This window comes from Camelus dromedarius, chromosome 1 (assembly GCF_036321535.1).
Source record: "Camelus dromedarius isolate mCamDro1 chromosome 1, mCamDro1.pat, whole genome shotgun sequence".
Taxonomy (NCBI): Eukaryota; Metazoa; Chordata; class Mammalia; order Artiodactyla; family Camelidae; genus Camelus; species Camelus dromedarius.
Window position 1 is genome coordinate 88526524 of NC_087436.1, and position 21076 is coordinate 88547599.

The 21076-nt window shown below is 39.3% G+C and overlaps 1 protein-coding gene across 5 annotated transcripts in view; it reads left to right on the top strand.

Annotated features, from left to right (window-relative positions):
- Positions 1–18238, top strand: part of TXK (TXK tyrosine kinase) — a 59029-nt gene extending 40791 nt beyond the window's left edge. For all 5 annotated transcript variants that reach the window (XM_064486863.1, XM_064486849.1, XM_010992861.3 and 2 more), the window contains 7 exons: positions 211–285; positions 3618–3789; positions 8055–8271; positions 11294–11358; positions 12526–12644; positions 14899–15056; positions 17205–18238. In XM_064486863.1, coding sequence (XP_064342933.1) covers positions 211–285; positions 3618–3789; positions 8055–8271; positions 11294–11358; positions 12526–12644; positions 14899–15056; positions 17205–17273 — 875 coding nt within the window. In that variant the 3' untranslated portion in view covers positions 17274–18238. The remainder of the gene's footprint in view (positions 1–210; positions 286–3617; positions 3790–8054; positions 8272–11293; positions 11359–12525; positions 12645–14898; positions 15057–17204) is intronic.
- Positions 18239–21076: the final 2838 nt, after the last annotated feature.

Below are 21076 nucleotides of genomic sequence, written 5' to 3' on the forward strand. Positions count from 1 at the left end.
CCTCCTATTTTCTTGGATTCTTTAATTTGTGTTCAATGAGCATATTATTTTTTGTGAAGTGTTTCTCAAGTGGGAAAAGAGCAAAGAGACTAACTGTAGAATACTTCTTTGACTGATTTATTTAAGGAATGCTGCTATCTTCTAGTATAGTTGGGTTTTTCTTTTGTTTTAGTAACTAGGATTGAAAGGCTGACTTCTCTTTCTCCCCAGGGCTCATGTCCCGTCTCCGCTACCCCGTTGGGCTGATGGGCAGCTGTTTGCCAGCCACAGCTGGTTTTAGCTACGGTAAAGTATTCATCTGTGCCTGAGCGAACATCAAGTACAGTGAAGAGTGTACCCCAAGTTCCCTCTATGTTCGTTAAAGCCTCAACTCTTTTGAGATGACTGTCTAGATACATTTCTTTGCAAAGTTTAAATCTCCTGTCTGAGATGTTTAAATATATGCATCTCATATTTAAATTTAGGGGGAAAATGTTTCACTTTTACTTCAAATTTCATTATACATGATTTGGAACCCTTTTGATAAATTACAATTCTTTTTACTTGAACATTTGAGTTTTTGCTGCCTGGTTATGTGGGTGACTGGCAAATGACTGCTCCTCAAGAAAACCACTAAAATGTGTCCTCTTTACCTTTTTCAAGTAGAACTTGGACAAAGTTTGATTTGAACTATTTTCTAGTGAATGTGATCATTGCAAATCTGTGAAAATAAGTGAGATCCAAAGAATCCTGCTTTCTAATTTGGTGACACTGTTTCCTTAAATTTCTCTCATTACTGGGACTCAAAATATACTGAAAAAAAAAATGATAACACAGGGTAGGGAGATAAAGCTCAGTGGTATATTGTGTGCTTGGCATGCATGAGGTCCTGGGTTCAATCCCCAGTGCCTCCATTAAGTGTGGGGAGAAAAGATAACACAATTATTGTGTAATAGTTAACCAGAAATCAGGGTTTCTATGAACTGGGATGGAAATGTGATTTCAGAGTATTATGAGGGCCTAGATTATTTCTCTGCCCCATAAATACTACATATAATAAAAATTCTACCATTAGCAATTTATCTAAGTTAAACATGGTCCTCTTTAATTGAAAAAATACAATTTTCAAGTTTTTAACATCCAAAACAGTGCACAATTCATAAGTTTAGAGCCCAATTAATTTTGCCTGGTTTTGACGTCTTTATATAAATGGAATCAGACATCGTGCACCCATGCCTGGCTTCTTTCTCTCATCATTCAGAGTGTGAATTCAACCACGGTGTTGGGGTGGCTGTTTCATCGGCATTGTGGTTCACTGCTACACTGCATGACCACACCACAGTTGATTTGCCCATCCTTCTTTAGATGGCCGTCTTGGTTGTAAGCAATTTTTTTGGCTCTTCTAAATAATATTATTATGAACATTCTTGTTTGTGTTTGATAAAGTATAATACACACTTGTGCCCCCACAATGTTGGATATACACTTAAAAGTAGAACTACTGGGTCATAGAGTGTGTACATGCTCAGATTTAGTCAGTTTCCTAAAGAGCTTGTATGAAATTACACTTCAGTCAACAGTGCCTAAGAGTTCTAGCTGCTCTGCCTCTGCCCTCGCCAGTTGTTGTATTCTTGTGGGTTTTGTTTGGTTTGGTTTTGCTTTTGGTTTTCATTTGAGCCAGTCTGGCACATGTGTAGTGGTATCCCATTTTGGTTTAAATATGCCTTCCCTTGATGGCTAATTATGTTGATCAACTTTTCATACGTTCAGTGGCCATTCAGGTATTCTCTTTTGTGAGAGAATACTCTATTCAAGTTTTTTCAAAATTATTTTAAAAATTAATTATTTCTGTGGCAGGGAGGTAATTAGGTTTAATTATATATATGTGTGTGTGTGTATATATATGTGTGTGTGTATTTTAAATAGAGGTACTGGGGATTGAACCCAGGATCTCGTGCATGCTAAGCACATACTTTACCACTGAGCTATACTCTACCCTCTTTTCCAAGTTTTTTTTTTTAACTCTTAAAAAATAGGATTATCTGCCTTTTCCTAATTGATTTATTCTTATTTCGACTAGGAACTCTTTGTTGGTTTTGTGTTGTAAAAAACATCTTCTCCCAGTTTGTGGCTTACTTTTTCATTCCCTTAACGGGGTGTATTTAATAAATAGGATTTTTTGAAGTATAATTTATCAATATTTTCCTTTATGGTTATAACTTGTTGAATAAATCTATGCCACCTCAAAGTCACGTATATTTTCTCCTGTGTTACTTTCAAAACACACCTATTAGGCCAGAAAGAGAAAGAAAAATGCCACATGATATCACTTATCTGTGGAATCTTAAAGAAAAGAACACAAATGAACTACTTACTATTTATAACTTAGATAACTGATTTCTTGTATGTGTGTAAGCACATTTGACTGTCCTTTATGATTGGATTATTGCATTATGTTAATTCTTATTTTGTGGTTGGCGTTATTCCTTTGATAACTATGTAAGTTTAAAAAGCTAAAGCTCTAAACTGTTCTTGGAAACAATGAACAGTATATATATATGTAAATTAAAAAAAAAAGAAATATCCAGAGCAGATAAATCCAAAGAAAGAGAATGCATTTTGGTGATTACTAGGGGCTGGGAGGAGGGTGTCAATAGAGAGAAAGTGCTCAATATGTAAGAGATTTTATTTTGGGTGATGGGAATGTTTTGAAACTAGACAGAGGTGGTGTTTGCACAACATTGTGAATGTACTGAATGCCACTGAATTGTTTATTTTTAAATGGTTAATTTCTAGATTGTGAACTTCACCTCAGTAAATTATTTAAATAAATAAATAATGAAATTTTTAAAAAAAGGAAGAAAGAAAAGCTGGAAAAAATGACAATAAGCCCTTACAACTCTTTTAAATGCATTATTCTAAATGTCCAGCAGATGGTGGTGTTGCTATATAAAAGGAGATACTTAAAAAGTTAAGATTTGATTTTCAAGAGTTTTCCAGAGGGTGAATTTAAAAACAGTTCTTTCTTTTGCTTTTTTTTCTTCTGATTTATATCTGTTGAATGAGAAATATTCAGTAATGCAAATCTCATTGCAAACATACACTTAAATATGGATTAGAACCTTAATATTGGAAATGTTTATTAGATACATTGATTAGACTTTTTGCAAAGGAGAAAGGGCAGAAAAACCCTTTAGGGGTGGGAGTGGGCAGAGGAACAATAAAAGAAACTGAGACAGGGGAGCCCAAATGTTCTCTGTGTCACAAGTTTACTCAGCAGGACATAAATGGACTGGGGACACACATATTGTAGGTCCCAGGTCTAGTTTTGGTAGGCTTAGTTTAGAAAGGCACAGAACTGTGATTCATCCTGGGCATCTCAGGAAAAAAAGCATGTTTTGATACCTATAATTTCTCTCCAAGGAACTAAAGTTTGTATTTTTAAACTTGAATTCTGGAATTACACTTTAAAGTCACAATGAGGGTATTTAAAATGGTGACAGGTCTCTTCCACTCATTTATAAATTTTTTTAAACCTCTTTGTAGGAGAATAGGTCTAGATAACTCCTAAATCTTTTCTAGCTCTAAAAATTTAACATGTTTCCCCTGCTTGTAACACAGATGTTTTACTTTTCCAGAAAAGTGGGAGATAGACCCGTCTGAGTTGGCTTTTGTAAAGGAGATTGGAAGCGGTCAGTTTGGGGTGGTCCATTTAGGCAAATGGCGAGCACATGTCCAGGTGGCTATCAAGGCCATCAACGAAGGCTCCATGTCTGAAGAGGATTTCATTGAAGAGGCTAAAGTGATGATGTAAGTATATGTGGTACCCAGATAAGTGTTGCACAACGTCCTGGTGTCATGGAAAGAACGCAGATGTTAGAGTCAGTCACATCTGGATTTCTGTCATAACTCTGCCCAAGCTAGTTGTGTGACCTGGGCAAATTGTTTGAACTTTGTGTGGCTTGGGTGTTACTTCACTTTTCCAGGCCTCAATTTCCTCACCTGTAAAATGGGGATAACAACACCTAACTCACTGGATCAATGTGTGAATTGAATAAGATTAATCTATGAAAGTGACAAGCATGTGTGTTCTTTTCAGCTCAATAATAGGTGCTTAAAAGGCACATTTTTTCCTTTTCTCAGAAGTAAAAATACTGATTTTTGTCTAAACAGTGATATAAAGTAAGCCAGAAAGAGAAGTAAAAATACCGTATGATATCACTTATATGTGGAATATAAAAAAATGACACACATGAACTTATTTACAAAACAGAAACAGACTCACAGACATAGAAAACAAACTTACGGTTGCCAAAGGGGAAGTGGGGAGGGGAGGGAAAAATTGAGAGTTCAGGATATGCAGATACTAACTACTACTATATATAAAATAGATAAATTACAAGGTCCTACTGTATAGCACAAGAAACTATATTCAATATCTTGTAGTAGCCAATAATGGAAAAGAATATGAAAAGGAATGTGTGTGTGTATATATATCTATATCTATATCTATATCTATATCTATATCTATATATATATATATAACTGAAACTGACTGAAACATGATACTGTACACCGGAAATTAACCCAACATTGTAAACCAACTATACTTCAATGAAAAAAAATTAAATAGTGATAAAAGGATACAATATTTATTTTCAGAGAATTTAAGAATCCTGAGCTCTGACAGAAGTGGCTCTTTGCAGATCATTGGATACTGCTCTTCTGTGATTTCCCAGAGTAGTATTTTGCCTCAATTGAACCCTTGGCTGGGGTTTTCATCAGTAACCTTGGGTGGACCAGAATAGGTCAATCATTTGGCATAATTCAGATCAATATTCTTTAAGTATTTGTTGAACGTTTACTTAGAGGAGCAGCAATGTGGTCAAGAGGGAAAACTCCAGGTGACATTACCTAGATCCTGTTTTATTACCCAAAGCAATTTAGTTGTGTTCCAAACTTGCAGACTCTAGTTGAAAAAAACAAAAACAACCCCCTCAAAACTAAGGGTGATTAACTTGACCCATTATTTGAAGACAGAGCAGTGATGTCTCTTGGGGCTCCCAACCAATACCCCAAGTGTCCCATCAGAATGTCCTTTCCATCCACTTACTGTAAAATGAATTCCCAGGGAAGTGATGAGCGCAATTTTCCAGTGACATCAGCTTCCCTAAGACGTTTCTGTGCCCCTTGGTTACCCTACTGGCCTTTGCTCCCTGATACTATGTGCATCAGATCATGGTTTTCCTATATCTAAAGGATAGATAAAAATTCCGTTCCTGTGTGTTGGATTAAATAAGTATAATAAATAGAAGAATGAAGGGGAGACATGTGATTAAGGGAAAGTTGAAGTCATCCTAGAACCCCTATCAAAACGAAAGAATTAAAGCTTAAATCCCTCTTCTGAGATGTTTAAATATATGCATCTCATAAGGGCAATTTAAACTTTGAGGAAAAATGTATCACTTTTACTTCAAATTTCATTATGTTTTATTAGGAGCCCTTTTAATAAATTACAGTTCTTTTTATTTGAATGTTTGGGTTGTAGCTGTCTGGTTACATGGGTGGCTGACAAATGACTGCTCCCCTAGAGAACCTGCCATAATGACATCTCTGACATCACTATGTGGGGATCCTTGAGGCTCAGGCCTGGGGTCAGGATCTCTGAGGATGATGTTTTGAGGGCAATGGAAGATGCATGGAGTGTGAGGAAGAGAAATAGTCCCTGGCAGTTTACGGAGGCAGGAATGAGGCTACAAGGCTTATTTTTAAGTCAGTTCAGATAAAATGTGTCCTTAGGCTTGAATGTAGCTGATTTTTTTCCCCTGATTTTTTTGAAAGTGAGACAGGAAAAATTCCATTCTAATGTCATTTTGCAAATACAGTCATCTTTAAAAAATTAAATAGCTGATACACATTGAGCTCTATCTGCCAAGAATATACAGCTTGGTACATGTTACTTTCATTTTGGTAAGTGTGTAACTTAAATGTCCCCTCCACCAGGATATCTCCCCTAACTACTCTGTTTAATTGGCAGCAACCCCTCCACCGCCCTGCAATACTTTCTATTCTACCTATGCTTTTCTATTTCCATCAAAGCACTCGTCACTATTTCAGAGCTTCATGTGTATTTATTTTATTTCTCCCCCACTAGAACATAAGCTCCACAATGATGGAGCCTTCTTTTTCTCTCTCTACAACCTGGTGAGTGCTTAAAGTGATGGCTAGCGTGTAGTTGGTGTTCAGAAAATATTTGTGGACTATTGAATGAGTTAATGAATCCTTACCAGGATTCTGTGAGGTAGGTTCTATTAAGACTCCAATTTTACAAATGATAAAAAAGAAAGTTTGAAAACTTACATGATTTGCCTACAGTTCCTCAACAAAACATTGGTAGAGTTTCTAATTGAAATCAAAATGGTTATTGGGCATGAAGAATTGAAATTAAAACAGTGTCTGGGCATGAAGTCCATCATCCTACCTAATATAATAATCAGCAAATACTTATTGGGCAACTGCTGTATACCTGATCTATAGTCATTGCCATAACTGTTAACCAAAGCTGTTGTCATCCTGTGTAGTTTTCCCAGTGCCCTAGAGGAGCGACTTCAAACCTCTACTATGTTCCTAACCACTGTATTTTGGAGTGTAAATTGGGGGCCTGCACTCATTTAATGTTCACTGGGAGGAAGGACAGGTTCTATTAGCCCCATTTTACATATAAAAAAAGTGAGGCTTGGAAGTTTAAAGTAAGTCTCCCCTGGTCAGGCATCAATGGGTGATAAAACAGCAACTTGAATTCAGCTCTTTTGATTAGAACATTACATTTTATTTAAGTTGTTATAACCCTGCGTTGCTTTTAAAGGATCCTTCATTTTAGTTGTTTAGGGTTTGTGTCTCTGGATGTGGCTTATTAGTAGCAGTGCATATAGGTAGATAATGTGAACTAGTTGCACGTATAATAGCAAATATATATAAATAATTTTAATTTCTCTAAAAAATTTTTCACTTGTATCTCATTTCATTTCACTCCTTATTTCTACATCATGTCTTCATGCTAAAGTATTTTAGATTTTGAAAAAGAAGCTTTAACATTATAAATTCATGAGATTGTTTACTATGTCTACAAGTCCATTTCTGTTTTGTAGAGTTCATTTTTGTCTTCTTTCTTTTTTTAGATTCCACATATGAGGATATCCTATGGTATTTTTTTTCTCCTTCTGTCTTACTTCACTTAGAATGACAATCTCTAGGTCCATCCATGTTGCTGCAAATGACATTATTTTATTCTTTTTATGGCTGAGTAGTATTCCATTATAGAAATATACCACAACTTCTTTATCCAGTCATCTGTCGATGGACATTTAGGTTGCTTCCATGTCTTGGCTTTTGTAAATAGTGCTGCTGTGAACATTGGGGTGCATGTATCTTTTCAAATTAGAGTTCCCTCTAGATATATGCCCAGAAGTGGGATTGCTAGATCATATGATAAGTCTATTTTTACTTTCTGGAAAAATCTCTGTACTGTTTTCCATAACGGCTGCACCAAACTACATTCCCACCAGCAGTATAGGAGGGTTCCCTTTTCTCCACACCTTCTCCAGCATTTATTGTTTTTGTGGACTTTTTAATGATGTAAATGCCTTTATTCTTTAGAATTTAATTTTCTTTTTAAATATGCATCAATCACTCTTTCCTCCCTCCTGTCTGTCTAGAACTTTTTGCTAGGCAACTGCAATTGGGACGATTGAGACTCAAGGGACAGAAACTGGGCAAAAAGTAGCAGTAATGAGGAAGCAAAAGGCTTACAAAATAGAAAAGAGCAAAACAGAGTATGGGGCATGCACTGCTCTAATATCTACAATGACTTAGGAAGCGCCGTGTACACTCTTGACCCCACCTTCTCAGGGTGTAAAGTGGAAAGGAAACTGTGCTCCTTTCTCTGTGGATGGGCTATTTTTTATCACAGCTCAATGATGAACGTTATGTGGGGATGGAAAATATCACCAGTTGAGTCCAAACACTTTGAAATGCAAAAACGACTCTGCTCATGGGTCTGTGTTTTTCTTAAACAGGAAATTATCTCATTCACGGCTTGTTCAGCTTTATGGAGTATGTATACAGCGGAAGCCCCTGTATATTGTGACAGAGTTTATGGAAAATGGCTGCCTGCTTGACTATCTCAGAGAGAGAAAAGGAAAGCTTAGGAAGGAGATGCTGCTGAGTATGTGCCAAGATATCTGTGAAGGGATGGAGTATCTGGAGAGAAACTGCTTTATTCACAGGGATTTAGTAAGTATGGTGCAAGGTCACTGATTATTTTACGTATTGTACTTATTTTCAGAAGGACATGACAGTTGAAGTCTTCCAAAACTTTAAATAATGCATCCCTTGGCTTAGTTTTTAAAAAATTTTTTTAAGCTTTTTTTGGGGGGTGGAGGAGGAGGTAATTAGGTTTATCTCCTTTTTTTTTTAGTGAAGGTACTGGGAATTGAACCCAGGATCTCATGCATGCTAAGCACGTGCTCTACCACTGAGCTATATACCCTCCCCACCCCTTGGCTTAATTTTAAAGATTTTCCTATTCATGTAATTTGTTGGGAAATGTCACTTTATTTTTAATTGCCCATTGATGCTGTAGCCAAGGAAAGTGTTACCCTAAATAAGCCTTGAACTAATTAATCACCGCTAATCTACCAACTAAAACTAATTTACCTTTCCTTCCTCTCCCTCCCTCTCTTCTTCCTTCTCTTCCTTCTACCTGTCTTTCTTTCAACCAATAATCAAGGATGTCTGAGTGCCCAGAGTATGCCAGGCACTCTGCGAGGCACTGAAGTACAATGGTGAAGAGCCTTGACAAACATTTTCTACCTGCTCCATGTTTATTCATGATATTCATACTGTTCCTTTTGTGTCCTTCCATGTCTCATTTCTAAGTCCCCAAAGTAAACCCAATGAGAATTTGCAAATGTATGAGAAGTCCCTGACACTGTCACCCAGCGGTGGTCCTGTACTTCCATCAGCCATGACCACGGGACCATATAATCCATCGTTCAGGCTAGGCTATGCTGGGGAGAGAAAGGAGGCATACGTTCACTGGTCCCAGCACACCACTGCTTGTCCTACGCACGACTTAGAGTTCTCATGGCATTTATTATTTACTACTTCCGGTAATAGTTGTTTACATTGTTTATACAGATACTAGGCTCTGTAAACAACTTGACATCAAGGCCTAGACTTCTGCAGTGCAGTGTGATGAGAACACAAGTTGCAGACCAGTGGTTCTCAAACTTAGCTGTGCGTTAGAATCACCTGGGAGCTTTTTAGAACATCGCAGTACCCAGCCCATAGCCCAGACCAGCGAAATCCCCATCTCTGGGGGTCGAATCTGGCCATCAGCATTTTTTTTGAAAATGTCCCTGGTGACTCCCCTGTGCAGTCAAGATTGAGAACCCTGCTCCAGAGCTTGTTAAAATCTCCCCTCTGTTTCTTACCAGCTGTGTGACCTTGGGCAAGCTGGTTCGCTAGTAAAGTGGTATTAATTTCAGCACTTCCTGCCTATGGGCTTGTTGGGAGGGTTACGTGAATTAATACGTGTCAGCAGTTAAAGCAGCGCCTGGCACATGGAAAAGCTCAGCCATGCTGACACAGCTCGGCCGTTGTTTGACGCCGCTCGGCTCCTTCCCCAGGGGCCAGCACACGGTAGCCACTGAGCGCGCTTTTGGGTGGGTGGCTATGGTGTCAGCTCCATCTCACTCACTTTCCTAAGTCTCTGTAGGTTTGCCCTTCCTGATAAGGATTAGAATTCAAAATTTAGTTGGGTGACAGGTCTGGTCATTCTGTTTGCTCTGGGTGGCTTCTGCAGACCTTCCTAGTCTTGGTTTCTTCCTTGATCGCTTTCTTTTGTGTTCTATTTTCTCCACCTACGTGCCACTTAAAATATATCTGCTTAAGAGGAGTTTTTCCTGTCGAGGGCTTGCCTTGTGGTTTGGCTTTGAGATCACTGCAGGCATTTGTCAACATCTTCCAAACTGGCTCCTTCTGGCTCTCCACTTCAGGTTTTCTGCTTCTTTTTGGACTGACTGAACTACAGACTAGCTGAAAAGGAAAAAATTCTGTCAAATCATTAACCTACATGAGGCTAAATAACCAAATCAATGATTTTCTTGACTAGGCTGACTGAAAATGGATTGTTTTTGTATCAAATTAATTGTCTCTACATTTTATTCAGTTCACACTATATTTAGTTCATCACGGAAATGATAAAGTATCACTGTAAATGGTTATATTTAATGTAATGTAAGTTTTAAAATACAGTTTCTTAGTTTTTATTAGCAATTATAAATCCCAAAGATATATACTGACTGTCCCTTATTCCTCATGCATATTGGACTTTCCTCTTTTTATTTATGAAGATAAATTTAAAAATACACATTTTTTTTTACCAACATTCATAGTTTATCTCTTAGATTGAGTTAATCCTGATATGTACCAAAGATACTTCTTGAGAAAGATTACACATTTAAAAAATTTCTGTTCATTTTTTAAATTTCTTTGAAGAATCATTAAAATCCATCACACTGGTACCCCAAAAGAAAAAAGAAGAAGACCCCAGTTCTTGTCATACCCAAAAGATAGGATTACAAACGGGAGATGGTACGTTGTGTAGTAAAAGATTTTAGAGGATTTATTTAGAAAAGGGAAAGTGTACACGTCCAAGAATGGGAGGTGGGCTGATCCGAGCGAGGAAAAGGGATGATCCTTGTCCACCCTTTCTCTTACACCCCCACTCAGAGGTGGTCTTTTGATGGATTGATGGCTCTTGCCCCTGGAGTGCTTACATGTTTGGTCCCTTTGCGCATGGCCTTCCCTGTGGTGTAGACAGAAAAACCCATGGGGGTGCTAAACCACAGTGCTAATTACATTACCATGAGCACTGGGTCATGTCTGGTTAGGTTCTTTTTGCTACTGTGCAGTTGTGGCTGTCGGGTCCCAACCGGTTTCTTGCTGGCTCTCACTTAGAGGAAGTGAAGCCCCTTTATGCTGGAGGCAGGGATACTGCCATCTTCCCAGCCATCGTCCCTCTCCTCCGCCTATCCTGCCCGGTCCCCCCACTTACCGAACTCCGTAACAACATGAGGGCAGACGTGGTGAATCATACGTAGACAGGATTGACAGGCATCACCGTAAAAATAACGTGTCTGCTCACACAGAGAAGTAGTGCTGGGGCCCAAGTCGGGTGAGGAAAAGGAGAAGAGAAATGCTTGGAAAAAACCCTTGTATTCAAACCGGGATTCTTTTCTTCTGTCTATAGGCGGCGAGGAACTGCTTGGTCAGTTCTACAAGCATAGTAAAAATTTCAGACTTTGGAATGACAAGGTACATGCTGCTCTTTTTTGTCTGTTTACGTATAAAAGGGACTCTTACATTTGTCTGTGGACAAACTGAAGACGTTATTGGCTTTGCTCTGTTTCCTTGGAGGGAAGTGTTGATGTGATTGGATGGTCTGCTGACCCACTTTGAACTTTAAGACGTGCACCGGTTTTAGCTGGGTCCTCTAAGCTATTCTGATCTACTTTCAGGTCATTATGAATAAAACTATGTCATGTCTTATACGGGATATTTTTCTAGCAGAATGGATGGTGGTGGTGATAGTGAGATATCACTCATATTCATGAGCCATTTTACCAAATATTTTGTTAATAACACAGTCCTTCTCCTTCTCTAGAAAGTCTAGACTTTTGAAACTCAAAAGCTATAATAAATGTGGCTCTTTTCCTTTTGATTTCTGTTATTCATTCTTTCCCCTGGTAGAATGACCTCGGGCTCAATAAAGGGCTTAAAGATGGGGTGAGGTAAGGTACGTGGGGAAAAAAGCAGGTGTGTGGGGAAGCATTAATACATATTTCAAAAATACTGTATTGCACATGCAAGGGGCTGCATGGCACAGGTTAGCTATCCTTTCTTTTCAGATTCCCACACTTGGATGTTCTTGCATGCAATTCTCAAAAAAGAGAGAGGGTTTATTACCTTTTTTGTCGTTACATTTTAAAGAACTTGATAGCTGTTCCTGATTACTTTCCGTTTAGGGCCATTCAAATGCACAAGAGATTTTACGCATCAGATATATTATGTTCAAATACTTTTATTTTCCCCTTCTCTGCCCTACCAAAAATATATGTATAAAGAAAGAAAATAAAGCATTCAATTTTGAATTTATTCTTCCACAAATATTTATCTTTTAAAAAATAACCTTGGTTGTTCTTTGCAGAATTTAGAATTTCTCATAACTGATCAGTGGGATGTGTTTTAGACTGAAGAATTGCTAAGGTATTTTGAGATCCAAATGAGATAAACACAATTGAGGCTTGGTTTAAGGAGGAAATTCCATAAGGGATTCTCTTCCACTTTGATAGCAAAAAGAGAAGATATACAGAACCTTCCTGGGGTAAAACAGTTTGTATTTTAGAAATCAGAGTTAACTAAAAGGATTTGAAGGAAACAGAGGTAATGAACACAATGTGCTTTGAAATCTGACTGCCCTAGGTACGTTTTGGATGATGAATATATCAGTTCTTCTGGAGCCAAGTTCCCAATCAAGTGGTCCCCTCCTGAAGTTTTCCATTTCAACAAGTATAGCAGCAAATCTGACGTCTGGTCATTTGGTGAGTGAATTTGATGTTCATTTTTTGGAGCTTTGTTTAATAATATAGGCCAATCTCTTTTTTGTTAAACTTTTTTTTCATTGAGTTATAGTCATTTTACAATGTTGTGTCAAACTCCAGTGTAGAGCACAATTTCTCAGTTATATATGAACATAAGTATATTCATTGTCACATTTTTTTCTCTTGAGATGTTTTCTCTTCAGATCTTGTATATATTTCCCGGTGCTATACAGTATAATCTTGTTTATCTATTCTACATTTTGAAATCCCAGTCTGTCCCTTCCCACCCCCGGCCCCCTTGGCAACCACACGTTTGTATTCTATGTCTATGAATCTGTTTCTGGTTTGCATTTATTTATTTTTTTTAAGTTTCCGCATATGAATGATCTCATGTGGTATTTTTCTTTCTCTTTCTGGCTTACTTCACTTAGAATGACATTCTCCAGGGACATCCATGTTGCTGCAAGTGGCAAGGCCAATCTCTTTTAACTTTGATTTCTTAATATAATGTTGCTGAAAGTCTTCCTATGACTGTGTTTCTGTCTTAGGTATTCTGAACACATCAAGGTGTCTTTGGCAGCTGGTGTCATACTCTTTCTTTTTTTTTTTTCGCTTTTCATTTTATTTTTTATTGAAGTGTAGTTGATTTACAGTGTTAGTTTCAGGTGTACAGCAAAGCAATTCAGTTATATATACACATACATACATACATATATTTTGAGATTCTTTACCATTATATGTTATTGCAAGAAAATGAGTATAGTTCCCTGTACTATATAGTAGATCCTTGTTGTGTATCTATTTTATATATAGTGATGTGTATCTGTTAATCCCAAACTCCCAATTTATCTCCCCCCACCGCCCTTTCCCCTTTGGTAATCATAGTTTGCTGTCTGTGAGTCTATTTTTGGTTTGTAAATAAAATTTGTGTCATACGCATTCTTACATAAGTCTGCCTTTTGGATCTTTTCCCTTCCCATTGAGCACTTGTTGCAAAACCATAGCAGAATCTACTGATCTAGAAAACAAACTCAGCCAACTTTTCCACACGACAGAGACTTGCAAGGAGAACTGATCTTATGGTATCATTGAATTTTGAGTGTGATTAATAAACTTCATTGTCTAACTACGAGCAATGCTATCTCATTTACATCATTACCTTTATATTTTGTGAAATTAGACATAGGCCTCCTTGGGATCTATCAGTTGCTATTTATATTGGGTAGTGTTCCTCATTGAGAAGGAGACACCGTGGACCCATGTCCAGTGGAGTTTGTTCTTTGAGTTGACTTTCACAAAATGGCAATAAATGAACAGTAATCTATTTTCTTTCATCCAGAACTTCCTGGGTGGCATCTTGGGTTTGGAGAGACATCTGTACCCTCAAAGGGGATGAATTTTATTGTCCACAGTGAGGTTAGGCTTGTACCACTGATCTTATTAGCTTTCTAGTGACATGTGGTAGTCTTGGCAGGTGACATTGTAAGCTGTACTAGAGAGCAGCTACATTGTGAGACCGATGGATAGAACACGAGCACCTCACCAGGTGGCTGCAGAACAACGAGAACTCCCTGAGTTTTACCTGACCACTTGTCTTCCTTCCCCACTGGACAGTGAGCTTCTCGAGCACATGGACTGCTTTCAGGCTTAAGAATCCTCTGGCTCTAGCCTGTGCCTGGCCTCTGATCAATTTGTAGCATAAGTGGGTAATTAAATAAACTCAAATTGGGAGCCTTGAAGGAGTTTCAACCATCAATCAATCAATCAATCAATCAATGACTTTTGAATACCTATTTATATACAGAGCCCCTGACAGATTTTCTGGGGGTTCTATCCAGCAGTCTGTCTTTTGGTAGGAAGAGGGGAACACATACCTTCTGTTGGTTGGTAAACTCTTGCCGGCAACAGAGGATCATGCAATTCTGTCATTTTCTATGGAATGGCAGGAAGCTCCATTGATTTCAGGGTGTGGAGGCATGAGCAGTACTTAGAAATGAAGATGCGGCCGGCATTTTCTTCCAATAAGGAGGCAGTCGAGACCAATGGAAAAGGAAGGGCCTGGACTTCACTAGGAATATATTCAGTTTATAGGTGTCTTCAAAAACGAAGATGGACAGGGGCTGCTTCCCATCACTCTGGATGATTGTAACTCAAGGCTGGAGGAGGAAGAGAATGCCTTGGAATTTGAAACAGCTCTTTAAGTTCCCCGTAAACATTGTTCTCTAACCTCTTGTTTTCATGCACTTATTTGCAGGAGTTTTGATGTGGGAAGTTTTTACAGAAGGAAAAATGCCTTTTGAAAATAAGTCAAATTTGCAAGTGGTAGAAGCTATTTCTAAAGGCTTCAGGCTGTACCGCCCTCACCTGGCACCCATGTCCCTGTATGAAGTCATGTACAGCTGCTGGCATGAGGTGAGTGTCCCTTACTTTCCTGCAAAGGTTGGCGGTCTCAGCATCTGAGGGCAGACCTGATTATCGCCAGCATTACTCCAGGACTCTGTCATGGCAGGACAAGGTCTCTGTTTCTCAGGAATGATCCCGGAGAGCCGGAAGTACTCCCCTTGCGAAACCATTAATCCATTTTGTTTCTGACAATGGCCTTTCATTTGAGGAATTCAGTGCATGTTCCAAGTCTTATCTTTCTGAGGTTGGAGCCCCAGAAACTCTCGATGTTACTGAAGCCTCAGTGATGAGATATATTATTCCTTTTAAGGACTGCTGGTGGAAAAAGGAAAGTCCATTTAAGGACTTAAGGGCAGAGTCAGGCTTGTTACGCTTCCACACTGAAAGCGAAGGATGGTGTTTTTATTTACGTCCTTTTGATTCATCTTGTTTTTTCCAAGGCTGAAAGTAATGGATTTCATCTCTCCTGTGACACTCAAGACTTCCTATAGAGAGATTAAAACAGAATAGAAATGAAGGCAGAATGTGCGCCCGGAACTTCTACTCAGAAAAATTCTCTCTCGGGAGCCCAGTTTCTCTTTTTCTTGAAATGCCAAGCTTAAAAATAAAGCCAGAGGAGTTGATATCCCACCTCCGTCTTTTCTGGGCACCGACTCAACACACCCCTCCCCTTCAAGGCAGACCCCTCTGTGATTTTGACAGCTCCTCTCTCTTTCCAGCTGACAGTTTCAGCCCAGAAAAATTACAGCTGGATGAGGGGTTTCCTCTTGGCTGAAAAAGAAATTACTTGACTCCCAATTCACAAACAGGAGAAAATTCAATATTTCAAGAGCAATATGGTTGTTCCCATTCCAGAGAAATATTAATTTTATGAAGATTCCCTGGTGTATGAAAATACTTTATACATGATTAACTGCTCTGCAAGGAATCTTGAAAGACATAAAAAATGTTAAAGTAAGCTGTTAGTAGCAAACAGATGTCTTACGAGCATCTTTGCAGTAACAATGTAAACAGCTCCGGAATATATATTGCATATTAAGCTACATGCTTGTATATGTGCATACAGTATGCTTGTTGGGATTTTACGTATCTGTGGAGAGGAGACAGAGAAGGGGGTAAAAGAGATGCTGACAAGAGGACCAAGTAAACGAGGCACCTCTAGGTTCAAACATGATTACATTAGCGTTGATACACCTGTTACAGGCTCTGTTATCTGCACAACCTCAGCACCAGCAAAAAGCTCCACAATTTATTTCTGGAGTCTCAAGGAGGACTCTCACGTGTGCTCCCACATCCATCTGCTCTGTCTTTTTTACTGATGCCTTATGTTTACAAGCCACTGAGGGTGGTGTCTCCCCGCTAACCCTGCTGCCAGTGACCCCTGTGAGAATGTGGCTACTATGAGTGATTCTATTTCCCAGGGATTCCAAAAATAACACGGAGCTTCCTCATGGGGCCAGAGTCAAACCACATCCCATGTTGAAAGAGGAAAGATGCTCCAATCCTTGGCTTCATGGTCTGAGATTTTTGTTAACTGAGCCTTAAGACAGCACCGCCTGTGCTCCAAGACCTGCAAAGTCCCTCGTGAAAACATGCCTTTTGCTTTTCTGACTAAAATCCTTCTTTCCCCAGGTGGTCAGGTATAGTGAGTAACTGGGGCTGAGCTTGGGAGCTTGGTACCCCAGCTGCCCCTCTCTCCCAGCTCTTCCTTTACCCCGTGCCTATCAAGTCATCCAAACAGATCTCTAGGGCAGCACTGTCCAGTGGAACTTCCTGTGATGTTGGAAATGTGCTGTGTCTGCACTGTCCAATACGGTAGCTGCAGCTGGCTTTTGAAGAATTAAAAAGTGGCTAGTGTGACTGAGAACTGAATTTTAATTAACTGAATTAATTAATTGAATTTTAAACTAATTGAAACGGCCACACGTGGCTGGTGTTTGCAGCTCCCGTCATTTGATTTCTGGAGGGCTTTCCACCCTTGTATTTTCACACTTGTGCCTCGCTCACCTGCCATTCGTGCCCTGTGTGTCAGCCAGGATATCTTTGTCTTCTGATCGTGGTGAAGCAGCCCAGATCCAGGTCTCTGCCAGCAAGTTCCAGGGCTGTTGTCCGAGTGAGTCTTAAGCTGAGCTGACCGCCTCCGCTTCCCTTTTCCAGAAACCTGCAGGCCGCCCGACGTTTGCTGAGCTGCTGCGGGTGCTCACAGAGATCGCGGAAACCTGGTGACCTGGACGGAATGCCGACCCAGGGCGTCGTCGGGCAAGATTGTCACACAGGGAAACCCTGTGTGTGGCTGGCTAATGGTGAATGTTTTCCTTTAGACGCACTGACTCTCAGAAACAGCGCAAAGATCATAGACTTTTCAAACTTTTTAAAGTTTAAGCATATTCTGACAATTTTTCTACATGCGTATTTGACAGAGACTTCGAAGCTCTGATTTTTCTGTAATATTCTTTGCGTCTGAAGGAAGGAAAAATACTCCATAGCAGCCTTCAAACTGGCTACTCTTCGTGAGAACAGCCCCGAGGCCCCCTGAGGGCACGTGAAAACCTCATCCTTTACTGAGGAAGGGTCTGAGGACATTTCTTTCCTGAAGAAGAGTGACATTCTTTCCTTTGATGGCCCATGCACAGAAGATGAAAATAAAGTCTTCCAACTCCTGGAATGAAGGAGCAGCCCCTGCAGAATGTCATGCTTTTGAGCTGTACGGAGCTTCATGAAAAATGCACCTTTGCAAACCACGTGAATGTGAGCCTTCTGGAACTCCCCCACAACCTTCCCTGTGTTATTTAACAGATTGTTTTTGCACATTTCTGATTATCTGGGGGACAGTCTCCTGTGTTCCAGGATTGAGCATGGTTATAGGAGAGAGTTCTTTGAGTGGGTCCTGGTGACATTTCTATTTCCAGCGATGTCCATTGTCTGCAACAATTCAGAACTGGAATCTTAGTTCTGAGATTTCACACTTTGTACGTGTGAAGTTGGACCATTTAAGAAGTCTCATTTTGTCATAGAAAGTGCCTCTAGTACCCTTCTAGAGGATGACTTGTTTTTCCCACGAGAGCAAGAGGAGACAAAAACAAGAAACCCACATGTTACATGAAGTTCCATTATTTTTGAAGTCCAGGGTTTTGGATTCAAGATGAAATAACCAGTCATCAGAATTAAATCTTAACTTCTCGTGCACCATATGTGGGAATGATTGGAAATTGATCTTTGCTGTCCTGAGTGCTTCAGAAGTACACAGGGAGAAGGGTGCGACAGAAGGCACTAGTCATTACCGTGAGGGTTAACGACAGGAGCCTCTTATTCGTGTGCTGTCCCACCTGGCACCGTGGTTCTGGGGGAATGTGCTTTATGAGTTTCGTGAGATTATAAGTTGCTGGCTGTCCACAGTTGTGACTTTTAAATCACATTTGCCCACTCCAGGAGTGGTATGTTAGAACATCAGTGGTCCTCAGTCAATGTGCATTGAACTAACGTGCAGCAGGCACAAGAATTATCAACCTTGATAATGTAAGTGGTGCTCTCAGAAGTATCTGTATGAGTTACTGTGCTGTTTCTGAAACTATCACACCCCATTTCCCTTATGATCCTGCTGTGGGGAGGTGAGACAGGGCTCCTACTACTGAGATGCTGGCTCAAGGAGGATGTGTGAATGTCTAGCTCAGGAAGGCATGAGACGATTTATCAGCAAAAGCTGAGGGAGAGGAGGTTAATGTTATGACATAGGAAATTAAGTCTTACCAATATATGCGAGCAGGTATCTATCCTTAGACGTCCTCACTCCCCCCGCCACCCCCCCCAAAAAAGCCCCAAACCCAAATACTGAAAAGATAGGACTGACTATGGAGCATCCTCCATCCCTCTAGGGATGGAGTACAGAGCCAGTACAGAGCAAAGAGTTATTCCTGGGGCATCACGTTGCAGCAGCTGGCACTTCTAAGAGTATATATTGTTGGTGGCAAGGAAGTTCTATTCCTTTTATTTTAACAATTCAGGAAATTTTGAGATACCCAATTAGGAGAGGAATGCCTGGTTGTCACATAGCTAACTGAGACTCCAAATAATGTGTGAATGTGGAATGTCTTCAGACAGAGATTCAGCATTCTCTGTCCAGCAAAAGAAAAAAAAAATTTCTTTGCGAAGTAGTCATACAACTTCTCCTGGAAGGGAACTATGTTTTCCAACCAATCTTCATGTTAGTTATTGATGTGAGCTCTCTGCGGGTAGTGGTACTAGTTTGGGGTGAGGTAGTGCAATAGTTAATCAGCTCTGCATAAGTAATGAACAGGAAGTTTAGGGGTTGGTTGTGGGTGAGAGTCCTAAAAAGAAGACAGGAGGTCAAAGGAGAGAGGGGAAGCTCAGGAAAATGGAAGGAATTTGGAGACCAAGCAGAACATGTGATCGGTGTGAATAACAGTTTGGCCAGAATAGACAAAGGAATTCTTTTCTTTAGTAAACTTTTTATTGATGTGTAATACACAGTCCCACTATTGCATAAGTAATGTGTTTGGCAATCAAACTCACAAGACACAGTAGCATTTGATCCAGCACTAAGTTTGTTTAGGCTTTTAGAAGGACTCAGAACAGGAAAGATCATGCACAGCCCTCAGTCTCAACAGAAGTCTCCCAGTTCTCTGTATGCATAGATGCTTGGCTCCCTCTTCTCCTGCCTAGAGAGTGCAGATGTTTGCTGGTGGTGAGGCTATGGGATGTGGGGTTCATCATGATGCAAAGAAGCTTCTCCCTGTGTTTCTCACTCATCATGTGGGTCTACGGTTTATAGTCTCCCAGCCCATGTGCTGTCTCACAGATCAGAGATTTCACAGTGTATGAAACACATGTCTGGCCCTGGCACCCAACACTCCAAATTCGTCTTAATTTGGGACATATCAAGGGGACTGGTGCTGGAAGAAGGCAAACCTAAAATCCTCCCAGGCAGGTCTAGATCTAGGAGAAAAAGAGTACAGGCTTGCTGTTAACCTCTGCTCACTGTAAATAAAAGTACACAAATCATATGTATATAGCTTAATTTTCACAAAGGGGATACATCTGTGTAAGGAGTATTTATATCAAGATATTATACATTCTAGAATTTCAGAATTTTGAAATCTAGAACTTCAAAATTCTCATTTTCTATTTAAGTCATTAAACCAATAGTAATCAGTATCCTGATTTCCAACACCATGAATTAGTATGCACTATTTTTGAACTTTCTAAATGGAATCCTATGGTGTATGCTCTCCTGTGCCTGGCTTCTTTCACTTAGGGTGTTTGTTTGATCCATCCATGGTGTACATAGTTGTATTTCATTCATTCTCATCCCTGTATAGTCTTCTACCATGTATTTATACCACAAATTATTTATCTATTTTACTCTTCCTTAAAACATTGAAATATTGTTGATTTAATATGTTGTGTTAGTTTCTGGTGTACAGCAAAGTGATTCAGTTATCTATACATATATATACATTCTTTTTTATATTCTTTTCCATTATGGTTTATTATAGAATATTGAATATAATTCCCTGTGCTATACAGTAGGACCTTGTTGTTTATTTTATATATAGTAGTTTGTGTCTACTAATCCCCAACTCCTAATTTATCCTTCCCCCACCCTCCTGCCCCCCAGTAACCATATATTTGTTTTCTGTCTGAGTCTGTTTCTGTTTTGTAAATAACATTTGTATCATATTTTAGATTCCACATATAAGTGATATCATATGTTTGTCTTCCCCTTTATGACTTACGTTACTCAGCATGATAATCTCTAGGTTCATCCATATTGCTGCAAATGGCAGTATCTCATTCTTTTTTTGTGGCTAAATAGTATTTCATTGTATATATACCATATCTTCTTAATCCATTCATCTGTCAATGACATTTATGTTGCTTCCATGTCTTGGCTATTGTAAATAGTACTATGAACATTGGGGTGTTAATTAGAATTTTCTCCAGATATACGTCCAGGAGTGGGATGGCTAGATTATATGGTAAGTCTATTTTTAGTTTTTAAAGGAATCTCC